This window comes from Chrysemys picta, chromosome 24 (genome assembly GCF_011386835.1).
Source record: "Chrysemys picta bellii isolate R12L10 chromosome 24, ASM1138683v2, whole genome shotgun sequence".
NCBI classification, from domain to species: Eukaryota; Metazoa; Chordata; order Testudines; family Emydidae; genus Chrysemys; species Chrysemys picta.
The window spans coordinates 6,518,281-6,545,280 of NC_088814.1; the positions used below are offsets into that span (position 1 = coordinate 6,518,281).

General features: G+C 41.0%; 1 protein-coding gene across 1 annotated transcript in view; it reads right to left on the bottom strand.

The window, feature by feature from the left end:
- Window positions 1-26,659, bottom strand: part of ZNF652 (zinc finger protein 652) — a 37,268-nt gene extending 10,609 nt beyond the window's left edge. The window contains exons 1-2 of the mRNA XM_065577549.1: window positions 26,316-26,659; window positions 49-1,196 (exon numbers count right to left, since the gene is read on the bottom strand). Coding sequence (XP_065433621.1) covers window positions 49-957 — 909 coding nt within the window. The 5' untranslated portion in view covers window positions 958-1,196; window positions 26,316-26,659. The remainder of the gene's footprint in view (window positions 1-48; window positions 1,197-26,315) is intronic.
- Window positions 26,660-27,000: the final 341 nt, after the last annotated feature.

A 27,000-nucleotide genomic window follows, 5' to 3' on the forward strand; every position in this document is an offset into this window, starting at 1 on the left:
GCACAACAGAAAGGTGTGGAAATCTGGCAAGCAGGTGAACTAACCTACCTGAATGTTTTTTTCACAGTCTGTTTGCTGGTGAAGGGACAGCTCACTTTCTAGAACAAATTTCTTCCCACACTTGTCGCAGATCTGCATACGCCTGTGAGTGACGTTCATGTGCTTCTCCAGGTACCAGCGTGTGTTAAACACCCTGGGGCACTTCTCACAGGTCAAAGTCTCCTTTTCTTCACACTTTGATTTCTGCACAGGTGCCTTGGGCTCCTTTGCAGCTTTCTTCTTACGCTTGGGGGGCTCCACACTCTTTCTACGGCCCCTTGTAGTTCTGGGTGAAGGGGAAGTTGTGGCTGCTGCAGCAGATGCAGCTCTCCTGGTTCTCCTTTGGGTAACACTAACTTTTTCCACTCTTTTCTCTTTTTTCTTCTGCCTCTCATTCTCCTCATCATCATTACTGTCTTCAGTGGCCTCTTCCCCACTGTCACCCTCCTCTTCCTCACTGCTGGTCTTAAGAACAGCAGTCTCTTTGGACTGGGAGGGGACACCCTTCTCCCCTTTTGATACATTTAATGTTTGGTTGTTAAGGTTTACCTCCACTATAATCTGCTCCCTTTTGTAAGTCACTTCATCTTCCTCCTCCTCTTCCTCCTCAGAGTTGTCAGAGTTCTCTCTATCTTCTTTCACAGCCCGGACCTCTCCCACCGATCTGTTCTCCCTGAAATATGGCTGCTCCTCTCTTTCATGGAGATGTGGTTTACTCATTTTGCTGTCCACCAACACAGAGTAAGGGCTTCCTGACTCTCTTTTGTACACTTTGGTGGACAGATCAAGTTCCTGACTGGCAGCATGATAAAATGTGGGTGGCACTTGACCACGACGGCTTTCCTCTTGCGCCATCCCCGCTACATGCACGGCACTGTTTTCAACCAGCTGTTGGCAAGAATTGGCTGTTTGATTCATTGGGGGGGCCCTGATACATTGAGCACCTTTGATCCCAGAAAAATCAAATAAGCAGCTGTGAAATACGATGGGCTTTCAAGATGATGCCTGTTCCATCTAGACAGTATGACTAAAATATGACTCTCTCCTGGTGTTTAGCACTGAAGCGTGGACCACAGAATTCTGGTATTATGGCAAAAGCAGAGCTGTAGTAAATATTCTTCTGAAGAAAGCAGCCAACCAACCTCCAAACATTTTATCTACAAAGAAGAACAGAGAAAATTAAGTCAGTTTCTTAAAAATAATTGAAGAAATTTATCCCCCAAGCTCCTTGTTTTCTTTCCATGTGTACAATTTAGGCAGAGCACAGCAGGATCTACCATACCAATTGTTAATTATTCATTATGCTTAGTGGTCTATTCTTCACAATGCCAATCAAAAAAGTCTTAATTCCACTGATTACTGGCAACTGTGCAGATCTCAACAGACCCCCCAAGAGGGATAAGAGACTATTAAACTGTAAAATATGAAACTGGACCATAGTACTAGAGCCGTAGCTTGTAAGTAATTGTGGGACAGGGCACAAGCTGAGATAGAAGAGAATAGGTCCCTTAAATAAAATGGAGATTGTATGAAGAATCTGTGCGGTGGAAACACAAACAACTGGATACACAATGTCTTCCAATCTAATTTACTGCTGCAAGATGAAAATGTTTACACTGAGACTTTTCATGCAATATGTACATTAGTAGAATGTCCTTTGGCACATAATCAATTCCAGTTTGCATGCTACCACAACCTGGAGGGTAGAAGAGGGAGGAGGCAGCTTAGAGATGCTTTCTCAGGTGCTCTACAGAACTGGAATAAAGGCCATGTGCAAAGAAAAAAAAGGGTGCCCACCACCTTTTCTTTTTTTTTAAATTAAACTTATGTCTAAAAGCATCCTGAATGATAGTCCTCCTAAAACACGCTCCCCCTCCCAAATTTTGTGTTCTGTTTTTTTTATATATATATATTTTACATTACAAATTGAAGTCTGCTCTACCCTGTTTTCCTGATGGTCTATGGAAAGGTGGAGAACTGATAGGATGGCAGATGTCATGTTATTAAATCTAATTACTTGAGAAAGAAGTGATTTTTATTCCAATATAGCTTTGTTAAAGATTCAGCACACAATTAAAGGCTGAGAAGTCTTGCAATACTCATCTGAGACTATTCCCAAACAAAGTTTCCTGTAAAACCTGAGAATAGCAGACTTAATGTTCCTGATATATCAAAGATAAATACAAAGTATTTGTGATGGGGAGGATGGCAGAATCTTTTCAGATCTTCTCTATATATCATAAAGAAGCAAAAAAGAGGCACAGACCCTCTTTCTCCTTTTTGCAGGTCACCTTTAAGCAAGTCAACAAACTCATTGTGGTTCCCAGTAGTACCAAGGAGACAATTTCACTGTGCTACAAAGAAAGTTACAGCAGAACAAAACAAACACAGATCAAAAAGGCCATGAAAAATTCTGTACATGTGCCAGCCTGGATGAGATGGGTAACCAGACAGGAAAGTTCTGTAGAGCACCTGAGAAAGCATCTCTAAGCTGCCTCCTCCCTCTTCTACCCTCCAGGTTGTGGTAGCATGCAAACTGGAATTGATTATGTGCCAAAGGACATTCTACTAATGTACATATTGCATGAAAAGTCTCAGTGTAAACATTTTCATCTTGCAGCAGTAAATTAGATTGGAAGACATTGTGTGTCCAGTTGTTTGCGTTTCCACCGCACAGATTCTTCATACAATCTCCATTTTATTTAAGGGACCTATTCTCTTCTATCTCAGCTTGTGCCCTGTCCCATGATTACTCACTCCCCAATCTAGTAGTCAAACAACAACACTTTCTACCCATCTAAATTTCACCTGCAGTTATCGAAGTTGGAGTTTGACCAGTATACCAGGGTTAATGCTGCTACTTCCTCCTGCAAAAAATACCATGTGATCTCTACCACTAGTAATCAGAACCTCAATTTTTTTTTCCTCACTCAGGAAATGACATTTCAAGCAGCGCAAAATTAGAAAGACAAACCAAGAACTTGGATTGAATGGATGAGATAGAGAGGTGTATCCGAGCCATCAGCATAAATGTGGCAGTCAAAAAGTCATGCCTGCAGACAACAGTACCTAGAGAGGGTGCAGAAGGAGGGAACCAAGGATGGAGGCCTGGGGGTAGCCCATCGGAAGGAGAAAGGAAGATGACAGACCACCAAACAAGACTCTGAAGCAGCAATCAGAGAGCTAGGAGAACCAGAAAAGCCAACCACTAAACTGTTGGGGTTAAGAAGAAACATCTTCTATGGAAATATTACATAACTGTCCACCTCTAAAGCTTGTTCCACCAGTTCAGAGTTGAGGCACCTTTGATTTAACAACACTGTGTAGTGAGACTTATGCTGCTATTCCTATGCAATACTCATCCCATCAACAGAGTAAAACACCTTTGGGTACAATTCAGCACCATTCTCATGCACTAAATTGACTTCAATAAGAAAAAACTAAATATGACTTAGGTAGGAAGAATACTATATTACAGCTGTACATTACACACTTCTTTCCACTTAGCACTGTGAGTTACTAATAAAAACATTCTCCAAACCACAAATATGATAACTTCATTCCAGACACAGCTGAATACAATTTATATAAAAAAGGAAGTATATGTTGCATTTTTCTATTCAACAACCTTAAAGAGTTCAATTAAGGTGTTTGAAAAAAGACGACTTCAGGAAAAGTTTTTATGGTAAACAAATTCATTAAACCAGTGGTGCTTCTCCTAGGGTGTACAGACTATCAATGATCTGCAGAATAAAAAACAAGCATTCTACAGATAGTGCAGGGAGATGAAAGGCTGCAAGGCAACAAGGGCCCAAAGAGGTACTTACAAAGTGGTCTGCACAACACAGTGTAAAATCCACCATTATGTCCCTCCCCTCAACAGAATTTTAAAAATTAGTCATAAAACCTAGCAAACAGTGTTTATGACATATAGAAAACCATACCTAGTTATTTCGTAAGCTCATTGAACAGATCTAAGTAACATGGCTAAAACTAGAAGTGTGTATAATCATTGATAGTATAACACCTGAAATAGCTTAACATGCTGCTATGAACAAGCAAAAAAATAAAATAATCTTTTCATTCAACATGGAGGAATTTTTGTCTTCATATTTATTAGAATTGTTTCACCTCTGCTCATTTTAGGAACATTCTATATAATAAAACCACTCTACATGAACGTATTACCACTTCAAAAGCAAAAGGACACATTCTGAATCGTATCAAAAGCTGTTTGGTCTTAAACCACTGCACTTTGCAGAAACAGTAACCTAGTTTCACTTTGAATATAATATTTGCAACCCTCAAGGGACCCACAACTTTCGAACAAAATGTCATTAACTGCCACACAGATGGTAAAGAGAGGGACACTTAATAGATTCTCAATACAAACAATGCATTGCATCAGAAGATTAAATAGTTTGAAATAAAATAGTGCTAATATATATCCTTTACTAGCAATTTCTAACAAAATATACGAATCTTAATTCTGAAAATACAAAAACAAGACAGACAAGAAAAGATCTATTTTTCTTAGAGTGAGTGTCTCATATCTTGATGAATTGTTCAGACTCTGAAAGAATGTTTTTCCTATCAGATGGCAAATGGGAGAAACACAGGCTCTCTTTAAAGGAAGTATATCTGAATTCAAACTCAGGAGGAGTAGTTTTATTATGAATATAAAATGAATAGTTATGAGGCACTTGCAGGAAATTTGTATTCCGAGACTACATTGGAAAAACCTAAAAAGTGAGGTTACAAGAGCTAAAAGGCATGAAGCCCAGAAGCAAAAGTGCACCAAATCTTGACTTGCAGACAAATGTGTAGGTGGAGGAAGCATCTACGTGGGAGCAGCATTTCACACAATGCCTTTGCTACTTCTAACGAAAAACCACATTTCTTCATGCTATCTGCCATCTAAAAATAGAAAAATCTACCCAGCAATGAACTCGAACAATTATTTGTTCTAACTTTGATTCAATATCAGCTGTTTTAAATCAAGACCAGTCTGAGTCCAATGTATAGGCCTGGTCCACACTAACCCCCCACTTCGAACTAAGATACGCAACATCAGCTACGGGGATAACGTAGCTGAAGTCGAAGTACCTTAGTTCGAACTTACCGCGGGTCCAGATGCGGCAGGCAGGCTCCCCCGTCGACTCCGCGTACTCCTCTCGCGGAGCAGGAGTACCGGCGTCGACGGCGAGCACTTCCGGGATCAATCCCAGAAGATCGATTGCTTACCGCCCGACCCGGAGGTAAGTATAGAGGTACCCATAGAGTGATACTAACTATAGATTTTAAATTACATCTCCTCAGAATAGTGTGGTTAATAGAGACTAGACAGTGCGAAAACCTGGCTTTTATTCTTAACTCTGCCACTGACTCACCATGTGACCCTGGGCAAGTCTACCTCTATGCCAAATTTCCCCATCTGTAAAATGGAGATAATACTTATCCCATTTGTAACACATTTTGTGATCTATAGATGAAAAATATTATATAATTATTCCTGCTTAGCATGGTTCTCCATGAACCGCACAGTTGTGTAGCTACTGACATACACTGTGCAAAACTAGGTGCCTACTATGCAAGTGAGCTGGATGACTTCTGGTGGCTCCCATGGAAGACAGGAAGATGAAGCATTCTACGTCACTCCACAACCACTTACAGCACTGGGGGAAGCTCTCCGGGGCAGGAGTGACATTGACCTAATTCTTACTAGTCGCGCTGCTATCCATAGGGTTCCCCAATATCAGCAGTGATTAACTGCCAAAGATATTGGTCTGTTTTCACTTTGCTGTAGCTTTGCAAACCTACGAGCATTTATATAGAGTCACTGCAGTGGTCTCGGCAGACATAAAAAGACAGCACCGCACTGGGTTTATACTTAGTTATCACCTGAAAGATTATTTTTGCAACCATGAAGGCTAGAAACTTTCATTTTAAAGAAGTGAGTTTAGATTGCATACAATTGGTGGCATTTGCTTGGGAAATCTCTGTGCTCATCATAAGGAAGAGTGAATGAGTGAAGTTTTCAAGTGCTACTCTCTACTATCTACACTCCTTGCAGGAGCTCTCCAACTTTCAAAGATTTGAAAACTGAGGACTGATTCTCACCAAGAAGAATGAAAGGGACTCCAGCAACCGATTCTCAGGCTGTGTCTATACTGCAGAGCCCATGCCAACATAGTCCCCTAGCGTAGACACAGTATACGCCAACAGAAAGAGGAGTTCTGTGGTACAGGACTAGCACCTCTGCAAATGACATTAACTATGCCGACAGAAACTCTCTTCTGTTGGCATAGTTGTGTCAGCACAGATATCACAAGCAGATGTGTTTTTTCACACCCCTTACTGATGCAGCTATAATGGTACAAGTTTTAAGTGTAGACTAGGCCTTAGTCTTTAAGCTCAGTACTTACCTTGATTCAGAAACTAGTCATTAAAATGTCTTACGCTGGCAAACAGTATTCCAGAGTTGGAAGTAGAATAAACTAATTTTCTACTTTAAACCTCATTTGTGTTGGACTTCACACTTCCACCAACGTGGCATAATAAGAAGTGCCCCCAACTTTAATAATAAAGGTCACAAAAACCCAGGCCAAAACTGATTTTACAGAAAAGAGCAGATACTTCGCTGGCGCCACAGCTCAGAGAGCTGTACACAAGCATTAGGAATTAGTTTTACATACAGGCCCACAGAACAGCTAAAACTTACAAAACTGCTTCCTTGTTATGAAAGTTATAAAGGAAGCAATCTAAATTTTGCTTACAATGTAGAATAAAAAGCCATGGCTGATGCAAGCAGCCAACTTTAAAGGGATACATGCAGATTACAGATATGACTCCATTAAATACGAGACCTACTGAAAATTTCACCGCTAGCATGATAATGTAAAAATAGATTTTTTTTAAACCTTTCCCCACTCTCCCCAAATAAGAATTTTTTGGTTCAGGCAAAGACTGACAGATAGGCTTTTCCTTACTGCTTCAATTTAAAAAAAACAGAAAGAGCAACAGGTTTTGAAATGGATATGGTCAAGTTATATCTTGTCATCTTAACAGGTTCCACTGACTTTTAAAGCAAGTAGCCCCTCCTAACAGCATTATGCCACTTGAGAACCTCAACCACACAATGAGATAATTCACAATCCACACCAGTAGAAAGTATAATTAAAAAGACTTATTACCTTTTCTTCATTCCACTATTAAGCAATCCCACTTTACCTGTGCATTAGAAATCTGAAGCAGTTAAGAATTGTGATTATCTTTTAGTTATACTATGCAGTGTTGTAACCTAACCGTGTGGATCTCAGGATATTAGAAAGACAAGGTGGGTAAGGTAATATCTTTTATTTGACCAACTTCTGCTGGTGAGAGAGAGACGTTTTCAAGCTTCCAGAGCGCTCTTCTTCAGGTCTGGGAAACTTAGGCCATGTCTACACTTCCACTTATGTTGCTCAGGCCTTGGCTACACTGGCAATTCACAGCGCTGCACTTGCTGCGCTCAGGGGTGTGAAAAAACATTCCCCCTCAGCGCAGCGCTGTAAAGCGCCAGTGTAATCAGCGCTTGCAGCGCTGCACGCTCGCTCGCAGCGCTGCAAGCTATTCCCCTTGGAGAGGTGGAGTACTTGCAGCGCTGCGAGAGAGCTCTCACAGTGTTGGCGGCGCGACTACACTTACGCTTCACAGCGCTGCCGCGGCAGCACTGTGAATCCGCGAGTGTAGCCAAGGCCTCAGGGGTGTGAAAGAACACACCCGAGTGACATAAGTTTTGCCAGCATAAGCACTCGTGTGCACAGCACTATGTCAGCGCTCATTTAAGGTGGTTTATCATCTCGACAGGAGAGCTCTCTCCCATTGACATAGGGCGGCTAAACGAACGGTATTACAGAGGCACAGCTGTATCAGTTCAGCTGTACTGCTGTAAGCTTGCTAGCGTAGACATGGCCTTACTCAGAGTGTCACAGCTTAATACAAGACGGAACAGATTGTTTAGCATAAGTACTTAACTCATATTTCAAGGGACTGCTCAAGGTAAAGTGGCCCATTAACTCTTTTTAGTTATATTGGCGATTAGCAGGTGCACCAAGTCCCAGGGCAACAGGATTTGCAGAGTTTACAGGTGGTAAAACTTCACGTGCAGCTATAAACCATGTACATTGTTTAACATATAGTGCCTCAGCTGCAGAATAGCCAGTATTCATGCAGGAAAATACATTTGGAACAGAAGTACGACACTATTGTTTTTATTGATTTGTTATAGGTCCACTATGCACAATATATAGCCACAAATACAAGAATTAAAATGATACCCCTGGCAGAACATTATGGACCCAAAACCAGACCAGCCTCTGCCCTTTGACCAAACCTCCAACAAATTCCTAACCAGTTAGTGGGTCAACTTCTCCGCTTTCAACAACCAGCAACAAATTCACCTTGTATTGCATCACAAAAGTATCCAAACTCAGACTAGTACCTCAAAGTCAGTGTTTTTCAACCTTTTCAAGTAGGCAACCCTTAACCCAAGTCGAACATTTTCACAATCGCCTTAACATTTATTATAGGAGTAAAAAGTGTACCAGTGATAAGCCCATGTAATGTATGTTGTGTGTTTTTCAAGAGATTGATAGAGAACACTTGACCTTGAATGATAAGGGTGTACAAGGGGGAAATGAGATTTTCTTTGCTTTAAACCGTAACAAGATTTTCAGTGCCTTGCAACCCCCAACTGCCTTTCATGACTTCCCCCAGATTCCCAAGAGGTTGTGACCCACTGGATGAGAAACAGTGCTCCAAGTTATTTTCAGTACATACAACAGAACCTTGCTAATTCATACTAATCACTGGGTTACCCACGGAATTTTCAGAATGAGCAAGTTAGCGAACTAGCATGATAAAAATACAAGGAGAATGTGGCACAAGATGAACTTTGTTTCACAAATGTAATTTAGTTTTAATTACACTACCCAGCAAACTTATGTGTGTTCCGCATCATACGTTGTAAAAGTAATGAAGTCTGAATGAATTCTCACTACTGTTTTGCACTAAAAAAATCTTTAAGAAGTGATGAGACCACTTTTCTCTGAATTGGGAAGTGTATTCTTTATCAAGGATTTACTGTGAACTTGAAAATGCAAACACTTGATTAAAAAATAACTCCCAAACCAGTTTCTGCTTCTGGAAACTCGTATTTCAGTACATGCCATGGTACTTCAAGGAACACCCAAAGATACCAAAGCCTTAATTTACTTAGAAACTTTGAAGGATAGTGGCCTGAAATAAAAGAAAGATGCACCGGAGACCTCATTTGTAATTAGTGAAACAATATTTGATACAAGTTGTGTCATGTCAATGTTTAGTAATGAAGTGTCACTGCATGTAGTTAATCACTGTTTTCAGCTACTTTACATATAAAAACCCCAAAGTACAAGTGCAAGTGCAAAACAAGAATTAAACTTAAGTTCTGCCATCTGGAAGATCCATAGGTAGGGTCTCCTGATTTGTCTGCGGATTTTCGTTCTCAAGCAAAGTATTGAAACATTAAACCAAGTACTGACATATCTGTAATGTGGATGTCTCTGCAGATCTATTGTGGTATGTGCTAGATGGTCTGTACAACCGATAGCCTATCCTACTACCTGCTACAAGAGACATGTTAACTTAATCATTTCTATAATTTTACCTTCCATTGGTACAAGTAACACCTAAGATAATGAAAACTGAAAGGGTAGAGAAAAATAAAGTACTCTACTTTTTCAGTTAGTTTACTTTGTGCTTTTGACACAACTTTGGGAATATAGCATAAACATGCCAAGATGCTTATTGCTGGAAGACCATTATCACAACAGAATTCAAGAGACTGTTCCAAGATGATTACCTGAGATAATGTTTTTCCAGAACCGTAGTGTATCATCAAAAGTTTGTATAGCACGTAGAAAAGACTTTCCCATCAAGTCATTCAAGAGGTTAGATACTAAATGATACAGCATAAAGGGTGGTAATTTGCATGTTAGTGAAACGAAAGGCCACACATTAGGGCATCTCCATTTCAAATGGATCAGTCTCAATCAATTCCCAGAGGACAAATGTGCATGTTTATTAAAACTACCGGGAAAACTGGCACTAATTGGCTATCTTCTTTGGAATCTTGGCAGAGAGACAAAGCACTGACCGAGAAGAAAGTCTGAACTATCCTCTTAAACACACCTCAACTCTGATCTCTAGTTTGCCAGGGCAGTATAAGGAAGCTTGAGGATAGAGGACTTCCGTCTCCAGGGCTGTCAAATCTTTTGAGAACACTAAATTCAGAGAAAATGTTAAAGGAAAAGAGAAAAAAGAAAAGATGGCCATCCTACACATTCCTCTTTCATCTGATAAGCATGTTATAAAATAATGTTACTTCTATTCACCTTTCAGTCAAAGTTCCTTCCTATTATATTTTTAAATAATTTATTCTGCACATCCTAAAGTCAGATGTCAAAAGAGTCCAAATTGCTGCGATTTTTCTAGTGGGTATGTATAAATATATATACACACATATATAGCGAGACAGAGAGTACACCTCAGTTTGATAAAGTAAGGGTATATTGCCTGTTACTGATGCTTTTAACAGGCAAAAGAGTGATAGACGCTAGAAAGCCAGAGTATACATGTCCAAAGATATTCTCTTACATTTCTACATCGCCTTTCATCCCAGGGCACTGTACACACTATATCAGAGGTGGGCAAACTACGGCCCGCAGGACAGTCCTACCCGGCTCCTGAGCTCCTGGCCCAGGAACCTCGCCCCCAGCCTCTCCATCACTGTCCCCCCTCCCCTGCAGCCTCAGCTTGCTCGCTGGCTCCGCCACCAGCACAATGCTCTGGGTGGCGGAGATGTGAGCTCCTGGGGCAGCGCAGCTGCAGAGCCTGGCCTGACCCGGTGCTCTGTGGTGGCAGCAGGGTGGCCCGGCTCCAGCCAGGCGGCACAGCTGTAGCGCCTCCAGCCACCGGTGCTCCAGGCAGCGTGGTAAGGGGTCAAGGAGGGTTGGATAGAGGGCAGGGAAGTTTGGGGTGGTGGTCGGGGGGCTGGGGAACAAGGGGTTGAATGGGAGCAGGGGTCCAGAGGGTGCAGTCAGGAAGGAAGGGGGGTTGGATGGGGCAGCAGGGGGCAGGGGTTCCGGGGGCAGTCAAGGGACAGGGAGTGGGGGTGTGTGGATGGGGCAGGGGTCCCAGAGGGGCCATCAGGGAATGGGAGGGTTGGATGGGGTAGGAGTCTGGGGGGGGGGGGGGGGGCAGACAGGAAGTGGGGGCTGGGCCATGACCACCTCCCCTAACCAGTCCTCCATACAATTTACAAAACCCAATGCGGCCCTCAGGGCAAAAAGTTCGCCTGCCCCTGAGCGATATACTTAAACCACTAGCAAGAATTAGGCACCTTGGGGTGGCGGGCAGCAGGTTACAAATATACAGCATACACCATGATTGGGGCAGTAGAGTGTGTTTTGGCTAAAGAAACCAAATGAAACCTCTTTAAAAAAGTGGAATGTTATATATTTAATGTCCTTTTTTTTTTTTTTTTTTTAAATATGCCTCATCCATATTTGAAATTGTAGAAACAGGGAGTCTGAATATTCCAAATTTGATCTTTAGAACACTGAACTATCTCACACTGCAATTGTCCTTAAATAAACTGAAAGGCCTCCAGAGACTTAGCACACAAGACTGTTAGGTGAATTTAACATTTGCATTAGGACCTTTACAATAGCAAATGTGAAGATTCAGATCTCCAGCCATCTCTCTAATGGTTCCACATTATTTCTTTTTGACAATACTTAAAAACTCTCAGGCACCTATTTAACCAATTTAGCAGGCAACATATTCACTATGTGGAGCTGGCCATTTGCCTGCAAATATTTAATATTCCCATGGAAAAGTGGAGCAGACTGGACATCTCCAATTTCAGAAAAAGATACCATGCATCAGCGTCCTGCAACTGGAGTCTACAAACAAGACTGGCAAACCTGGAGGCCTCCTCCATTAATTAGGTCAGGATCTTATACTGTACCTACAGGTAAGAATTGGGGGGACAATGTCTTACAGATCTGTGACTAAAGGGACTCTCCAAATCTATGGATCTGGAATCTTTTGCAAGCACTAAATTCACATGAAAAAGTTGAAGAGGATGTTCTGTCAGGGTTCTTAAAAATATTATAATCCAATAGTCTTTGCTATATGATAAAGACAAAATTTTCTTTGCTTTTAGGGTTATATTTAGATAACACAATAATACACCTAGATAATTTGGCTACAGACATAGAAAAACTTATCTTGAAATATGTTCTAGCCCAGTGATTCTCAGACTGAGGCTCGCAAACCACAAGTGGCTCTTTAATAGGTCTCCTTTAGCTCTTTGCAGCACAGGATATTAAAACACTGATTTAATTATTAACCAATCAGGATGCTTTTACTACCAATTGTAGAATACTCGGTAAGTCATTTTGCTATAAAAATTTTATATTATATTTACATAAATAGTAAAGGAAACAATGAATTCACTCTACATGGCTCTTTTGGGTAATGTTGATCGCTAATTTGGCTCCTGAACCACTGAGGTCTGAGTGTCACCATGGTTCACTCTAACCATAAAGTCTAGGTGCACATGTAGAATCAGACTACTATTTAAACAACTAGCGTACATCTCTACTAATCCAAACTCCTGAAAAACAGACTGTATGGCAGGTCGGCTAACAAAGTCAGCAATGAAACTGCCATTTCCCAATGGCATTTTGATTATAATTTCTGCACTGGCCAAGAAGTCTCAAAAATAAAAAAGTCCACTAGACTGTAAATTCAATTCGCTTCTTGAGTTGCCTTCAGGAAGCAAAGAATGGAAGATTCTTGAGAAAAAAAAATGCAACTGCCCTTGACCACTATAAATCTGTGCTTAGAGATTTATGCTTTTAAAGAAGCACCAAACCTGAGTCCATTTAATACCAACTGCAGAGTCAACTGATTTTAACCAATCATAACAAACAATTGTGCTGGTTATAGTAGGAGAGGCTGTCACAGTGAAGTTGCATAACTCTCTATTCTGCCTGCTTTTTTGTTCCCTACCCCAGGGTGAATAATTATATTATTTATTATTATTTTAGCAAAGATGCATTAGCTGGTTTTGAGCAGGAGTGAAAAAAATATTTTCTACATCCTTTGGCAATATTTTTTTCCCCCAAACAACTCTCAGCTGTAGAGAGTTAGAGTCAGGACAGAGAAAGATAAGCCAGTGCAAATTGTGTTACACCAGTCTAAACTGTGTATATTCTAGGGGGCCGTACTGGTGTAGCTACGCCACTGGCTGAAATCCCAGCACAGAGAAGGTCTTTGTCTTGTCTATCTAGATTGTAAGGTCTTTGGGGAAGGGACTCTTACTTTTGGGGGGGGGGGGGAGGTTGGGGGGTAGTGCCTAGCACAATGGGGCCATGATTTCAGCTTGGGGCATATAGGTACTAACATAATACAAATAACGTATTCCACATAAAGCACTGGAAACAAAAGGTGCATGTTTCCAACACAGACCTCTAAGTATCCTATGAAACGTGCAGGGATTGAGGAATGACCATTTCCTTATGAATCTTGCAAGATAAAAGCTGCACACCTACAATTTGCAGATAAGGAATTCTCCTCTGCAAACTCTCATGTTCAGAGCAGAGAGCTAACTCCTAGTAGGACCCTGCAAGGTGGATAGGATAGGATGTTCTAGTGGTATCATACTGCCACATTATAAAATTTATTTTCTCTATCTCTTTCCTTCTAAAAATTATGGAGTTCCATCAATTACAATATTGAGAATCTTAAGGTTGCCCCCCACACATCAGGAAATGACAATTATGGCTGCACATGCAACCTTTAATCTGACCAGTATCCATCTGTAAGGTCTTTGGGGAAGAGGCTGTCTTTTTGTTCTGTGTTTGTACAGCTCCTAGCACAACAGGTCCTAGTCCCTGACTAGGGCTCCTAGGTGCTACAATAATATACATTAATGATATTAAGTACATGAACATGTACATTTTCTAGTACTGTGCATAACTATATTGAACATGAGAATTGATTAAATTGATTTCTATGACATGCACACAGTAAACTTTCTTACACAACATATTACAGATTAACCACAACAAAGCACTAGTGAAATACACTAGTATAGACAAGCCAGTTTTTCAACTAATCTATTGCTCTAATTGCCTCATCTCCAAAACAGCACCTAAAGACTAATGGCTGGAAAGGAAAGGTACAGTAAATGGCTGCTGATTAAATTATTAAAACACATACACTAAAGATACAAAACATTTTAGAAGTCTAAAAATACAAGATCGTTTTGGCAAATAAGATAGTGTAAAGATACCAAAATAAAAAAATACAAGATACTGCCTTGTGTATCTAAAGTTTTACAATTTTCTTTGATATAGTGTATTTGGGAAATAGCAGACGATCATGACTAAAGACTATCATAATGCATCCACACAAGAAGGTGGAGTTACAGTTGCACATGTGACCTCAACTTTGGCATTTGATGACTTGAGTGATTAATCATGCAACTTTAATATTTTCTTAGCAATAGTTTCTATGACAATTTAAAAAGTGCAAGAACTAAAATTATTCAATAAAAATCTCTACTTCCAATAGGTTTCATTTTACTTGACCTCAGATTTTGACACCCCCCCCCCCCAAAAAAAATCATAAGATCACATCTGTAGTGGTCATGAAGATTAATTACAGCTGAACAACTTTTTACATTAGAAAGTGCAAAATCATACATTAATAGCTCATCAAAACAATCTCCATGAAACTCTCAAAATAATGGAAAACAGCAGTGAAATAGATAAAACCTACAAAGGTTTTATGAAATGAGATGAAAAACACATACTATATCTTGCATTTCATATGTATATCTATTCCTCAAACATAAGACACATTCGTTGTCCAAAATTAAAAGTTTGCAATTCTGTAAGTAATTTATTTAAACGTAATCATCAAATTCCCAGTCTATTAATTAGTTATACCTAATGTCATGATGGAGGGACAGCTAGGCCAAACTTGAATAGCACTGCAATCCAGTGCTTCAGGTCACATCATCTGGAGAGGGGAACCAGTCCCAGCCCCATGGGACCGAAACCACTGCTGTGCGGGGTGAATGCAAGGCATACTTGCACTCCGACAACACCCTGTCCGAGGAACTGCCCTCTGTCCTGGGTTGCAGTGCCAGGGCAGAAGGTGCATATATGGAATATTGGATCACAAAAAAGAAAATGCAGTTAGTGGGTCACTTCAGTAAAAAATTTCTGAACCACCGACCTAGTCTATAATGAAGTTTCACCCAAACCAAACCAAGTGTGTTAAAATACACTCAACAGATGTTGAGCTTATTGGACAGGAGTGAAAGTCTTCTAAACATTGAAAAAATTCTGAATTCAACTGTCCTGTCTTGTGATTTTACTTCTACAATTTCCCACTATTAGATGAACAAACAATGACAATCTCCTTCAAAAGCAGATTGGCGGTAGAAATGTGGATTTTCAACTTTAAATGCAAAAAAGTAGAGAATTTAAGATTTCGTTCTAATCACATTTCCGACTCTTCTTCTTGTTCTGGGCCCCAACTATGACCTTTGTCTTTGGGATCAATCATGTTAGCTAAATAATAAAGAAGGTCCATACCTTCTTTTCTTCTTGTAGAGTTCCAGTTCTTTGCCATTAATTAGATCAAACCAGATTTCCAGAGACTGAGAAAGAAGTGTTATCAGGCTATAATTTGTCAAGTCCCACTGAAACCTCCTCCAATATAAGTTTAGTGCTTCTCTGTAGTCCCTTGTTGTTTAAAATAGATGCTATATTTTGATCAAAGTCCTCCTCAACACTTTTATGGCAGCTGGATACAAATACACAGTATTCCTTAGATTTCACCAAAAGATGGGCCATCGGGGAAAAATAAAGAAGCAATGAAATGACCTTTAGACCCATGAGTGGTTGAGAAAAATTTTGCTCATTTTGTGCTACACTAAAAGCAACACTGCTAGCATAGAAGAAGGTTGCAACTTTATCTGGTTTAAGTCTCTGCCTTTCAGTTGTTTTTACAGCAAAGCCATTGATCTATCTTTACCATTTGTGAAGTGTCACAAACACTGACTGCTCCTGAATGAAGCTGATGTTGAAGAGCTTTAACGTGGCTTGTGTAGTCACGGTACACTCTAAAAATACCACCTCCACAAGGGGCGTAGCTCCCAGCGCTGGCACACTGTCTATACTGGTTCTTTACAGCACTGAAACTTGCTGTGCTCGGGGTGTGTGGGTGTTTTCACACCCGAGTGAGAAAGTTGCAGCGCTGTAAAGTGCCAGTACTTTCCCCACGTAGACAGCCCTAAGATGGGTAGGGCTTTAACAACACATGGTGGGCCAGAATGGGGGTGGTTTCATTTGGAAGGACTTACTTTCTATAAATGCTCTCCTAGGAGTCACCTTAATTAAAATGTTAACAAGAGTTTTGTTGTTTGACTATAAAAATTTATCAATTATCCTAAATTATTCATTCTACCAGGTAATGTGCTCCAATACCACTCATCTTTTAGGAGATCCATCATCACAACTTCAATCAAAATCTTTACTGTGAGTCCTCTATGTTGAGGACTCACTCCACCTGAACATTGGTCTTAACTTATTAATTAAAAAATTAATTAATAATTAATGGAGATGTCCCTTCCAGTTCTAGGAGATAGGATCTTGAAAGGTCATCGAGTCCAGCCCCCTGCCTTCACTAGCAGGACCAAGTGCTGATTTTTGCCCCAGATCCCTAAGTGGCCCCCTCAAGGACTGAACTCCCAACCCTGGGTTTAGCAGGCCAATGCTCAAACCACTGAGCTATCCCTCCCCCAACTCATCCCGCCTAGGTTGACAAAACCATCAGACTGTTTTTTTAAGACATTTTGACTCACTGCTAGTCTATTAGCAGGTGTTTTATAAATTAAAATGTTTTAATAAATTAAACATTTCTGATTATTTGCTGAGGGCAATAAAAGGTAAAAGTTTGCACTAAAATAGTAAGCTCTTTCTGAGCTTTTGTGGAAGCATGCATTTAAAACCAACTTTATTTTTTAAACTTATTGCTTGAGAATATTGAAATATGCCCACAGATCATGGTGTTAAATTTTCTCCCCTGTCCAATAGAGCCTTGTACAATAAGCTCGTCACACACCTTATATCCACATGCAAAATTGCTTGCAATGGGTGCACAACTGTTTTATGCACAGTTGGAACCACATGTACTTGGAATGTAACTCACTATCATTAATCGGATACTGAGTCCACTCTGCATCGCTATAGTAATAGTGTAGAAAAAGGCTTTGCCTGCAATTAATTCTTTTAAAATCCCCTTCCATTGCCACCAATATAGATGACACCAGTTTGGAGTTTTAGTTTAGATCTATTGCTAGCATTTTAAACCATTTGAACCCTGCTCAGAGCAGGTCTAGCCAACATGGGGGTTAAGATATAGGTTGCTATGTCTCTATGCTAGCACTACCGCCTGTGGAACTGCAGCCACAATAGCACTGGTGGAAAGCTTTTAGGAAAAGAAGTTTAGAGTTGACAAGTTCTAAACGTGCTGATGCAGCCGTCTCAACTGGGTCTGCTTGCACAGTCTCTCAATACTCCTGCAAACTTTCAATGATCTCCTATATTCCTAATTACTGCACTTTGTTTCGGCCTACTGGAACTTCTGTAATTTTATGCATACCAAATTTGCTTTACAAAGTGAAATGCATGTAAACTTAAGGCTTTTCTTGTTTCAACAAATAAAGAACATGTTTATGCAATACTTCTAACATTTAATTTGACAAAACACATTTTATATAGTGAAAAATGTTATATAGTTCACATCTCAAAATTTTTTTGGTACAACACCTCTCCAGCCATGTATTGCCATTCCTACAAAATCCTGCTTTTCAAACCTCTGCTGAAAACTATGGGTTAGGTACTCAGAATGCATTAGTACTGCAGCAGTTGGAGGGAGTGTTATGTTATGTATGGACATGCTGAAAAGGTCTACATCAGCCAGGATGGCCAGTGCAGACACACTATTTAAATAGCTCATGTCAACCTTCTTTTGTTGGACTGATGCACAAGACACTCTCTCTGTGAGCTGAGGGGTGAAAACATTATCTACTATCTGTTCAGTGGTCGTGATTTAGAGCTGGATTCTTGGATGCTATTCCCAGTTCTTCCACTAACTCATGCTGTGATGCTGGGCAACTCCCCTCCCCTCCGTGCAAGATCAGGATAGCACACACCTAAGGTTTTTCATCACTGTAGTACTGCAAACCTAATTCTTAGGGGTGAGGAGGCTTACATTCATGTTTGCAAAGTGCCTTCACATAATTGGACTAAAGCGCCTATATAAGCAAACAGTACTCCTGTTACTGGTTCCGGAAGCACATATAATGAAGAGATGTGATCCCCTAAAATGACCAATTTACTTAGGTGGGTGTAACCAGACCCTACAATTTGCAACGAGATAGCAAGGAGAGAGAAGTAGCGCCATAACAAATCCTAGGATGCTTCATGAGAGCTGAAGTGGAGAAACACACTTTTTCCAGAGCTTGAAAAATTCATCTGTCTGTGGCAAATAGGAATCTCTCTCAGACAAATGCCACCAGCTTATGCATAATCTATGCTTTCATTTTAAAATAATATATTTCAAGCTCTTAGAATTGCAAAAACAACCTTCCAAATAGGAACCAAATGTATACCTGACACACGTTCTCCTCTGGAATCAACACACGCACCTTCAGTATCTCGGCTACTATTCATCGCTTTTGCAAACCCAGAGTGAAAACTGCAGGTAGCAATGGAAGTATCGAGATTCAGGTCAAATTCACATCTTGGGAAAGCTATGAATAGCTGAAGAGGTGGGCTGAAGAGATATTTACTGGGGACAAGGACCCAAATCAGAGGGTTGACGATGGCTACATTGGAAACACCTGCCTTGCAACAGCCCAGGATTTCTAGTGTGGGAACAGTGGAACAAAAAAAGGTTAGAGAACATTAAACCGATGAACTGCCAGTAAGAACCAAAAAACATGGAGCCACTGAGCAAGAGCCAGGAACTGCATTCTAATAGCAATCCTAGCATTCTCCCCTTTTCCAATAGCCAGAGGTTTGTGGATGAGCAGGGATGGCTGAGAGACAGTGGGGAACTTTAAATTCATAGAGTTCTTTGGATTTTACGTTTGGATGGCAGGATGAACAGAAGTGGGATGTGAGAGTGGCTGGATGCACAAACGGATGTCTGTGGGAGAGGTTATTTTTAATTATTTTATATCACCCATAAATTGGCTAAGTTTACAGAATAAGATCAGGAACCTGTCTTCAAAGAAAGGTGCAAGTTAGAAAAGAAGTAAGGAAGAGAAAAAGATAGATTTAGGGGAGAAGTAGGATAAATAAAAAATAGAGAAGGAAGCAGAGAACAAAAAGTAGAGAAAGAAAACAGATAAGGGCATGCAAAACAAAGATTTCAGACATGACTGAGGTACGTTTTAAGAAAACAAAAAGATAAGAAATTACAATTAATAGCACACAATTTGTTCTGTATCTTTAAAATGCAGGAGCCATGGCCTACAGGCAGATAGGCATAGCATGATAGCAGAGGTGGTTTTTTTACCCTGACTAGTAGATTTAATTCTTGCACTAGATAGAAGACCTGCACATTTCAAAAACCAGACAAATTAGGGCAGTAGTTCTCAACTCATCTAGATATTTGCCTAGTTTTACAACAGGCTACATAAAAAGCACTAGCGAAGTCAATACAAACTAAAATTTTATACAGACAATGACTTGTTTATACTGCTCTATGCACCAAAATGCAAGTACAATATTTATATTCCAGTCGATTTATTTTACAATTATATGGTAAAAATGGGAAAGCAAGCAATTTTTCAGTACTGGTGTGCTGTGACATTTTTGTATTTTTATGCCTGATTTTGTAAGCAAGTAGTTTTTAAGGGAGGTGAAACTTGGGGTATGTAAGACAAATCAGACTCCTGAAAGGGGTACTGTAGTCTGGAAAAGTTGAGTCCTGAACTAGAGGACCATAGCAGCCATTTTTGCCACTACATGACATGGGTGAGGAAGAGTTATTGCTATGTAATTTGGTCCCGATCTCAAACTCCAAAAATCACTTCTCTGAACAAGAGCTTATCTTTTCACGACATAAGTTTACTGAAAATCATGTACATTGAAGGCCAATCCCATTCTAGTGCAGGTCTCCAGAAAGAAGAAGTGTTATTAACAATAACCTGGATCCAAGTGCAATGCTATATTACAGGAAATCTAGGTGCATTACTGGTAGCAGATGCCATCCTATTGTGAATTAAGGTTGCAACCGACCGTATTATCCATGTGCCAATCCTTTCCCAGTGTAAATCTTTAGGAAACCCAGATATGTTCACAGATTTGATCACAGTGAAAGAATAGGGAACCCAGAGAGATGATGATAGTAAACTGATCCCATCAAGAAATCTATAAGAAATCCTAATTAAATAAGGTTCCTTCACTGAGTTAACTGTAGCTGCACCCCTCGATCCACTAAGATTGAAAAACAAGAGGAATTAGTTGGAGTCAGGGATACAAATTCCATTTTGTATTTTATGAAATGATCTAACTTGGAAGGAATAAACAAAAAAAATCAGAAAAACAGTGTGTAGGAAGGAGAGTTATTAAAGTTACTGCTTAAAAAAACAGCTTGCTTGATTTTTTTAAATGTAAGTTGCAAAGAACATTCACCTTTAGCTGAAATCCTAAATATGAGTATATCTGTAGATGTCGAACACAACCATAGTGATGTTATCAGTACTGTCAGCTTTTAACAATCACATTAACATACAGTAAATGTCCAATCTTTCTGCTGATTTAATCTGCTGCCTACATTAACCACTAAAATTCACACTAGGCTGCCATGTGATTTGACAGACACGGCATTCATTGAGACATTAATGTCTTACAACACCCCTTTCACCACAAACTCTAAATAGGTTTAAATAAGCAACGCCTCTGAGTAAGTGTAGCATTTGGAGCAGATTTTTACTGTCTTAATCAAAACCAGCCAGGCACAGTGCAACCAAAGTTCCAAGAAGCCCTCTGCATCTGCAAGATTCAGCTACGTTCCAAGTCAAATATTTCCACCTTATTGTGTACAACATTCAAACAAATGAAGGTATGCAGATCATAGAATGCTAGCCCATAAATTTTCAACCATAAAATCTACAGCCTGAAAAAAGTTAAGCAGATCTGTACTCTTATACTACTTGATTACCTGTCTACATGATGTCTCTCTAGCTTGGTTACCACCTCAGATATTCATTTAGAAACAACAGACTAAAAAGAAGTTTTCAGTGTTTGGAAAAGAATAAAACTGCTTGACAGGTTTCATCTCAGCTGACAGCAAGGTCCTAATACTGTTGACACAAGAACTCAAATCTCCTTGTCAAGGAAAGTTAGTAGTCATCCTCAATTCTAAAGGCTTATAGCATATTTTGTAAAGTACACTTTTTGGCAGCCTCTCAAACATTGAGCACAGATAAGAGCAAGGGTGCATTTAGATGTTTTGCAACTATATTGAGAAAACTTTTTTGAGGCTTCAGAACTGCAAGTTAATTTAATACTAAATCATTTTTTGCATTGTAGCAACAAGAAGCAAGCCCATTACTAAACTCTCTCCTATATTCCTTTTAAACACACTTTCCCTCAAAAATAATCAAATTCCCAAATTTAGGAGTAAAACTGCAAGCAGGAGCTCCAGAAACTCTGAATGTAGCTCTGGTTGCAGCAGTTTGCAAAGCTTAAGATGGCTAAAAGCTGAGTGCTTCTCCTGAGAGAAAACTATTGGTCGGAAACCTCCTTAGGGAAGAGTGTCTGAAAGTGTCAAGGAAACTAATGCAAGCTGTTTGTACGAATGAGTTTGAGCTGCTGGCACCACAGCTACCTCAAGAGTTTCACTCCTCCTGCAATTGTCCTCCAACAGGGTGGAGTGATATAAATCACTCAGGTTTCAGAGTAGCAGCCGTGTTAGTCTGTATCCGCAAAAAGAACAGGAGTACTTGTGGCACCTTAGAGACTAACAAATTTATTTGAGCATAAGCTTTCGTGGGCTACAGCCTATGAAGCCTATGCATCCGATGAAGTAGGCTGTAGCCCATGAAAGCTTATGCTCAAATAAATTTGTTAGTTAGTCTCTAAGGTGCCACAAGTACTCCTAAATCACTCAGTTTTATGAAGCCTCAAAAAAAATATATTGAAAATTTGTACTACTGCTCATTTAGAAGATTAAAATTTTAAATGAACTAAATTACAAAGGTTTTCTTTTTTAAAATAACATTACCATTAGGGTAATTTATTTGAATTTTACAAAACCGCAGAACTTGATCCTGCAAATGCTTAAGGAGATAAATAATTTTACTGACATGAACTCACTTAAAGTTAAGCATGTACACAAGTATTTGCAGCATCTGAGACGCAAACTGTATTTGTATTAAATATTTAGAGGTATAAAATTTGTTACTTCAAAACAAACAATAGCATCAGTGTTAATAATGAAAAGTTATTTAGACTTACAATAAAGTTAATATGAACTTATATATATAATATATATATATTATATATATATATATATATATATATATATATTATACACACACACACACACACACACACACACACACAAATAAAATCTAAAGTTGGGATCCTAAACCCATATTTAAGGGCAGGATATTCTAAAGAACCTATGTAATTCAGAAATATAAATCCCATTGACTTCAAACCCTGATGGAGAAGTATTAGCGTGGTTGAAATATTTTAGCGTTCCTGACTTATAAAAGTTCAATATAACCGAAGATGGCACAGGCTGCAATTACAGTATGGGGTATTTGCTTATCAATTCTGTGGCTGAATTTGTGTTCTTACAGTAAAAATATTAACAATGCCCTGGACTTATCTTTTTCAGTATAGATGAACCTTTCAAATATGATGCTTCTTAATAGACAAAATTTCCATGTAAAATCTGAAATTCTACTAACAATTGGGAAGTTAAGTAAACATACAATAATCTACTTTAGTAATTTAAGATTATAAAATGGGGAGAGTGTAAAGAACTAGCAACACAAATAAATATTTTTTTAAAATTTTAGTTTTTTTTTTAATTATGATTTTATCCAGTTTGTCTTCCAGTACAAGCCAAGCGCTGAATCTCACAGGAAGACAACAGTTTTCATAGCAGAACACATTACATGACTAGCTGCTCTGTGTTGTAGGAATTTAAGTAAGTAAATGGTTAGAAAAAGTTCTGTAATATTAACCCAAAGAAGCAGGTTTTCAGAAGAGATTATCTTCTCAGCAGGTTGCCACTTCTTTGCCCCTACAAAAGAAATTTAACATAAGGGGAACAATAGGCTTGCTTTTTGTACAGGAATATTATGGCACTAGTATATATAGAGTGCTAAATAAACGTAGGTCATTTCTGGCATGCAGTTTTGGAATCGCCTAAAACATTTCTATCCCTGTCTCTGGAATATGTTGTCTGCATGCTACTCTTCAATTAAACATTCATATATAAAACATGATAATAAGGATGAAAGATGTTCTCTTGTTTATTGAGGTCTATCCAAGTTTAGCTGCATGAGTTTAAAGGATGTAGTGTTAGCCTCAGGAAGAGCAGGTGAAAAACACCAGCTCCTCTAGCTCTAAATGGGGAAGAAACTTCCTTTATGTACACACATACACACACACAGTTTTCCCCTTTATATGCAATTACTCAACTCTAATTATAGTATGATATTCTCACATTCCCTAACCCTCAGACAACAAAAGCAGATTCTCCCAGCATCCTACATGTCCAAATTGATATACACCTCTACCCCCCAATATAACGCTGTCCTCGGGAGCCAAAAAAATCTTACCGTGTTATAGGTGAAACCGCGTTATATTGAACTTGCTTTGATCTTCCGGAGTGCGCAGTCCCCCCTCCCCCCGGAGTGCTGCGTTACCGCGTTATATCCGAATTCATGTTATATCGGTTCGCGTCATATTGGGTAGAGGTGTACTACCCTTGAAATCTAGCTAACTTGTTACTAAAGTAGAGATCTCCTCATGAAAGATGTACTCGGAAAAACGGAACCTCTGTATTTTCACATTAGTGTCAAACAAACAAAAAAAAGCAATACCACTTAACCCACCAGATCATTTAAAATAGGTCAGTGATACAGTACTAGCTTAAAAGTGCAAGCCGGATAGCTTCTGCTAGTATAAATGACATAAGTCCACATTATAAAGCTAAACAATTACACAAGCTACTTCATATACTACCAGCTTTATTTTCATTCTGAAATGACCTTTACAAATATACCAGATCTAGTTTCTTGCAGGTCAGTTCTGAAGCTAGTAGCCGGAGAAACCCAAATCACTAAATACAATTCTGAAAAAAACTGAACACAGCTCACTAAAAATTTTACAATAAGAAATGTATAAAACCCCTCTCCCCAGGCACTGCACAACTGCATAATTACAAAGTCAATATAAACTATTGAATGATTTCACGTTTTATGATCTCTCAGTTGTACACTCGGAGAAGCCTCCTACCCAACATCTGCACCACCCCTGACTTATGTTGTCAATATCAAGATTTGAGCATGAACTGTCTATGGCAGGAATTGGGTTTTTCTTTTTTCATACAGCACAAACACACTGTAGGTGCTTGATTAATCACCATAAAATAGACAGAGTATCTTAAGCAGGTGAAAAGGGGAGGGAAAAGACTCTAGAAACAAGGTACCACTGGTTATACTAAAACCATGTTAGGAGTGGAAAGGGATGATTTTTTAAACCAAAGACAATCTATAAAAAGTCATTAAAGATACTATACTTTTTAAATGAGATTCTCAACACACACACACACACCCACACCCTTTTTCCATAACATAGTCTATGAACCCAGAACCCACCCCAGTGCAATTCTGTACAGGCATATCAGAGCTCAAACCTGTGGATGCACAAGGCTAACCTTCACATTAAGACCACGTGAACAAACAAGGCAGGCAGTCAATGGCATGACAAATCAAGGTGCATCAGACCATCTTTCACAAATCAATGCTTGCACATTAGAGCATCTCCTCTATTCAGTGCACACACACCGGCATCATTCTCCTGATTCATCGCGCATACACCACTGTCAACAAAGCATGTGCCAGTTGCCATTCCCAGAACAATAAGGCACAGGTCATCCTCTGAAAAAATGCACATCCCTCATATCCTCAGTGCACACACTACCTCCTCCACTCTTCCTTAGATCACTTCTACACCCAAACCCAAAACCTCAGGCACAATAAAAAAAAAAGTGCACATATAATACGGTTCTGCTTAACCATTTCGTTCTTGCAATGCAGGTCCAGTACCAAGATATTCACAGATCCATGAGCTGCACACAAGACAGCTCTATACAAACTGAAGCATGCATACTGCACGATTTGTCCTGGGATCATCAAGGCAATGTGCCTTATGGAGTGATTGAAGAAACTAGAAAACATTGCCCACACCCCTTGACAGCCCTAGAGTAGGAATCACCGGGGGAGGGGGAGGGAGGGAGAAAAAGGAGGCGAATACATTTCCCCTCCCCACATAACCCCATAACAACTCCAGAGCCAGCAACAGAGGAGGGAAGGGGATGCATTTAACAGCCCCCACGCATCCCTGCCAATCGGGGACGTGCACACACAGTGGGTGGCGGGTGCACTGCTCGCAGGTGACAGGGGGAAGAGGTTGCACCTGATCTCTCCATTGCCCCACACTTATGCCGCCGCTCCAGGGAAGGAGGAAGGCGAGAGCCAGGCACATCATCGAGCAAAGGGAAGGGGGGGTGTGGAAATGCAACCCCCCCCCCCCTCCCCCGCCTCCCCAGCTCAATGCAAGATGCAGCAAGAGAAGGGTTACCTGCTTCATGCAACCCAGCCCCCACCTGCCCGGGGTGCAGGCAGCTGGTGCAACCCCCCCCCCGTACGACCCCTCTGCCCCCAAGGTGCAGTAGCTGGCGCACCCCAGGGTGCACCTCCCCCGGGGGCTGCAGCCGGCGCACCCCACTCCCCCCCGGCCGGGAAGCGACTCTGCCCAAGTTCCTTCCCCCCCAGGCTGGGCCTAGCGCTACCAGCCGGCTGCCCCCAGGCCCGACGGGGGTCCTCTGCCGGGCGGGCGGCCCACACTCACCCAGGCCGAGCCCCTCTTGGCCTCCTCCGCCGCCGTCCATGCCGGGCGGTGGAGGGGAGGGAGGGGGGCGGGGGCCCTCCCTCCCGCTCAGCCCCCGAAGCCGCCGCCGCCGCGGCGCTCGCGTAGCTGCCGCCTCAGGCCCAGGCCCCGCCGCCGCCGGACGCGGCTCCCGCTCCCCTCAGCCGCCGCCGCCGCAGCGCTACGTGGCCGCCGCAGCCAGTCTCGCGACTCAGGCTCGAGCGCGAGCGATGAGGGGGGGAGGGAGGGGAGGGGGGAAAAAAAGGGAGTGAAAGGGAGCGCGCGCGCGAGGCGCCTCGCGCCGCCTTTTCAGCCTGTCGCGCGCGCAGCCCCATAGGCGGCGGCGGCGGCGGGGGGGAGAACGAGGATGGAGTTGGCGCATGCGCCGTAGGGCGGCCCTGTGCTCACCTCTGCCAGCAAGTGAAATCCAGGTGGAGGGGAGGAACCGAGCGCAAGGGGGGGGGGGTTCGGTGCACACGTGAGAGGCTCGCCCTGGGGCAAGCTGGGTGTTGGAGGGGGGTAGAAGTCAGTGCTCAGAGGGGGGGGGTGGCTACTGAGCTCAGCTGGGTGAAGGGGGGGAGGCAGTGCTGAGGGTGGGGCTCTGGGAGGTAGTGTGTGTGGGGTCGTGCTGAGGGGAGGGGGTGGGGCTCAGGGGGTTGGAGTAAGG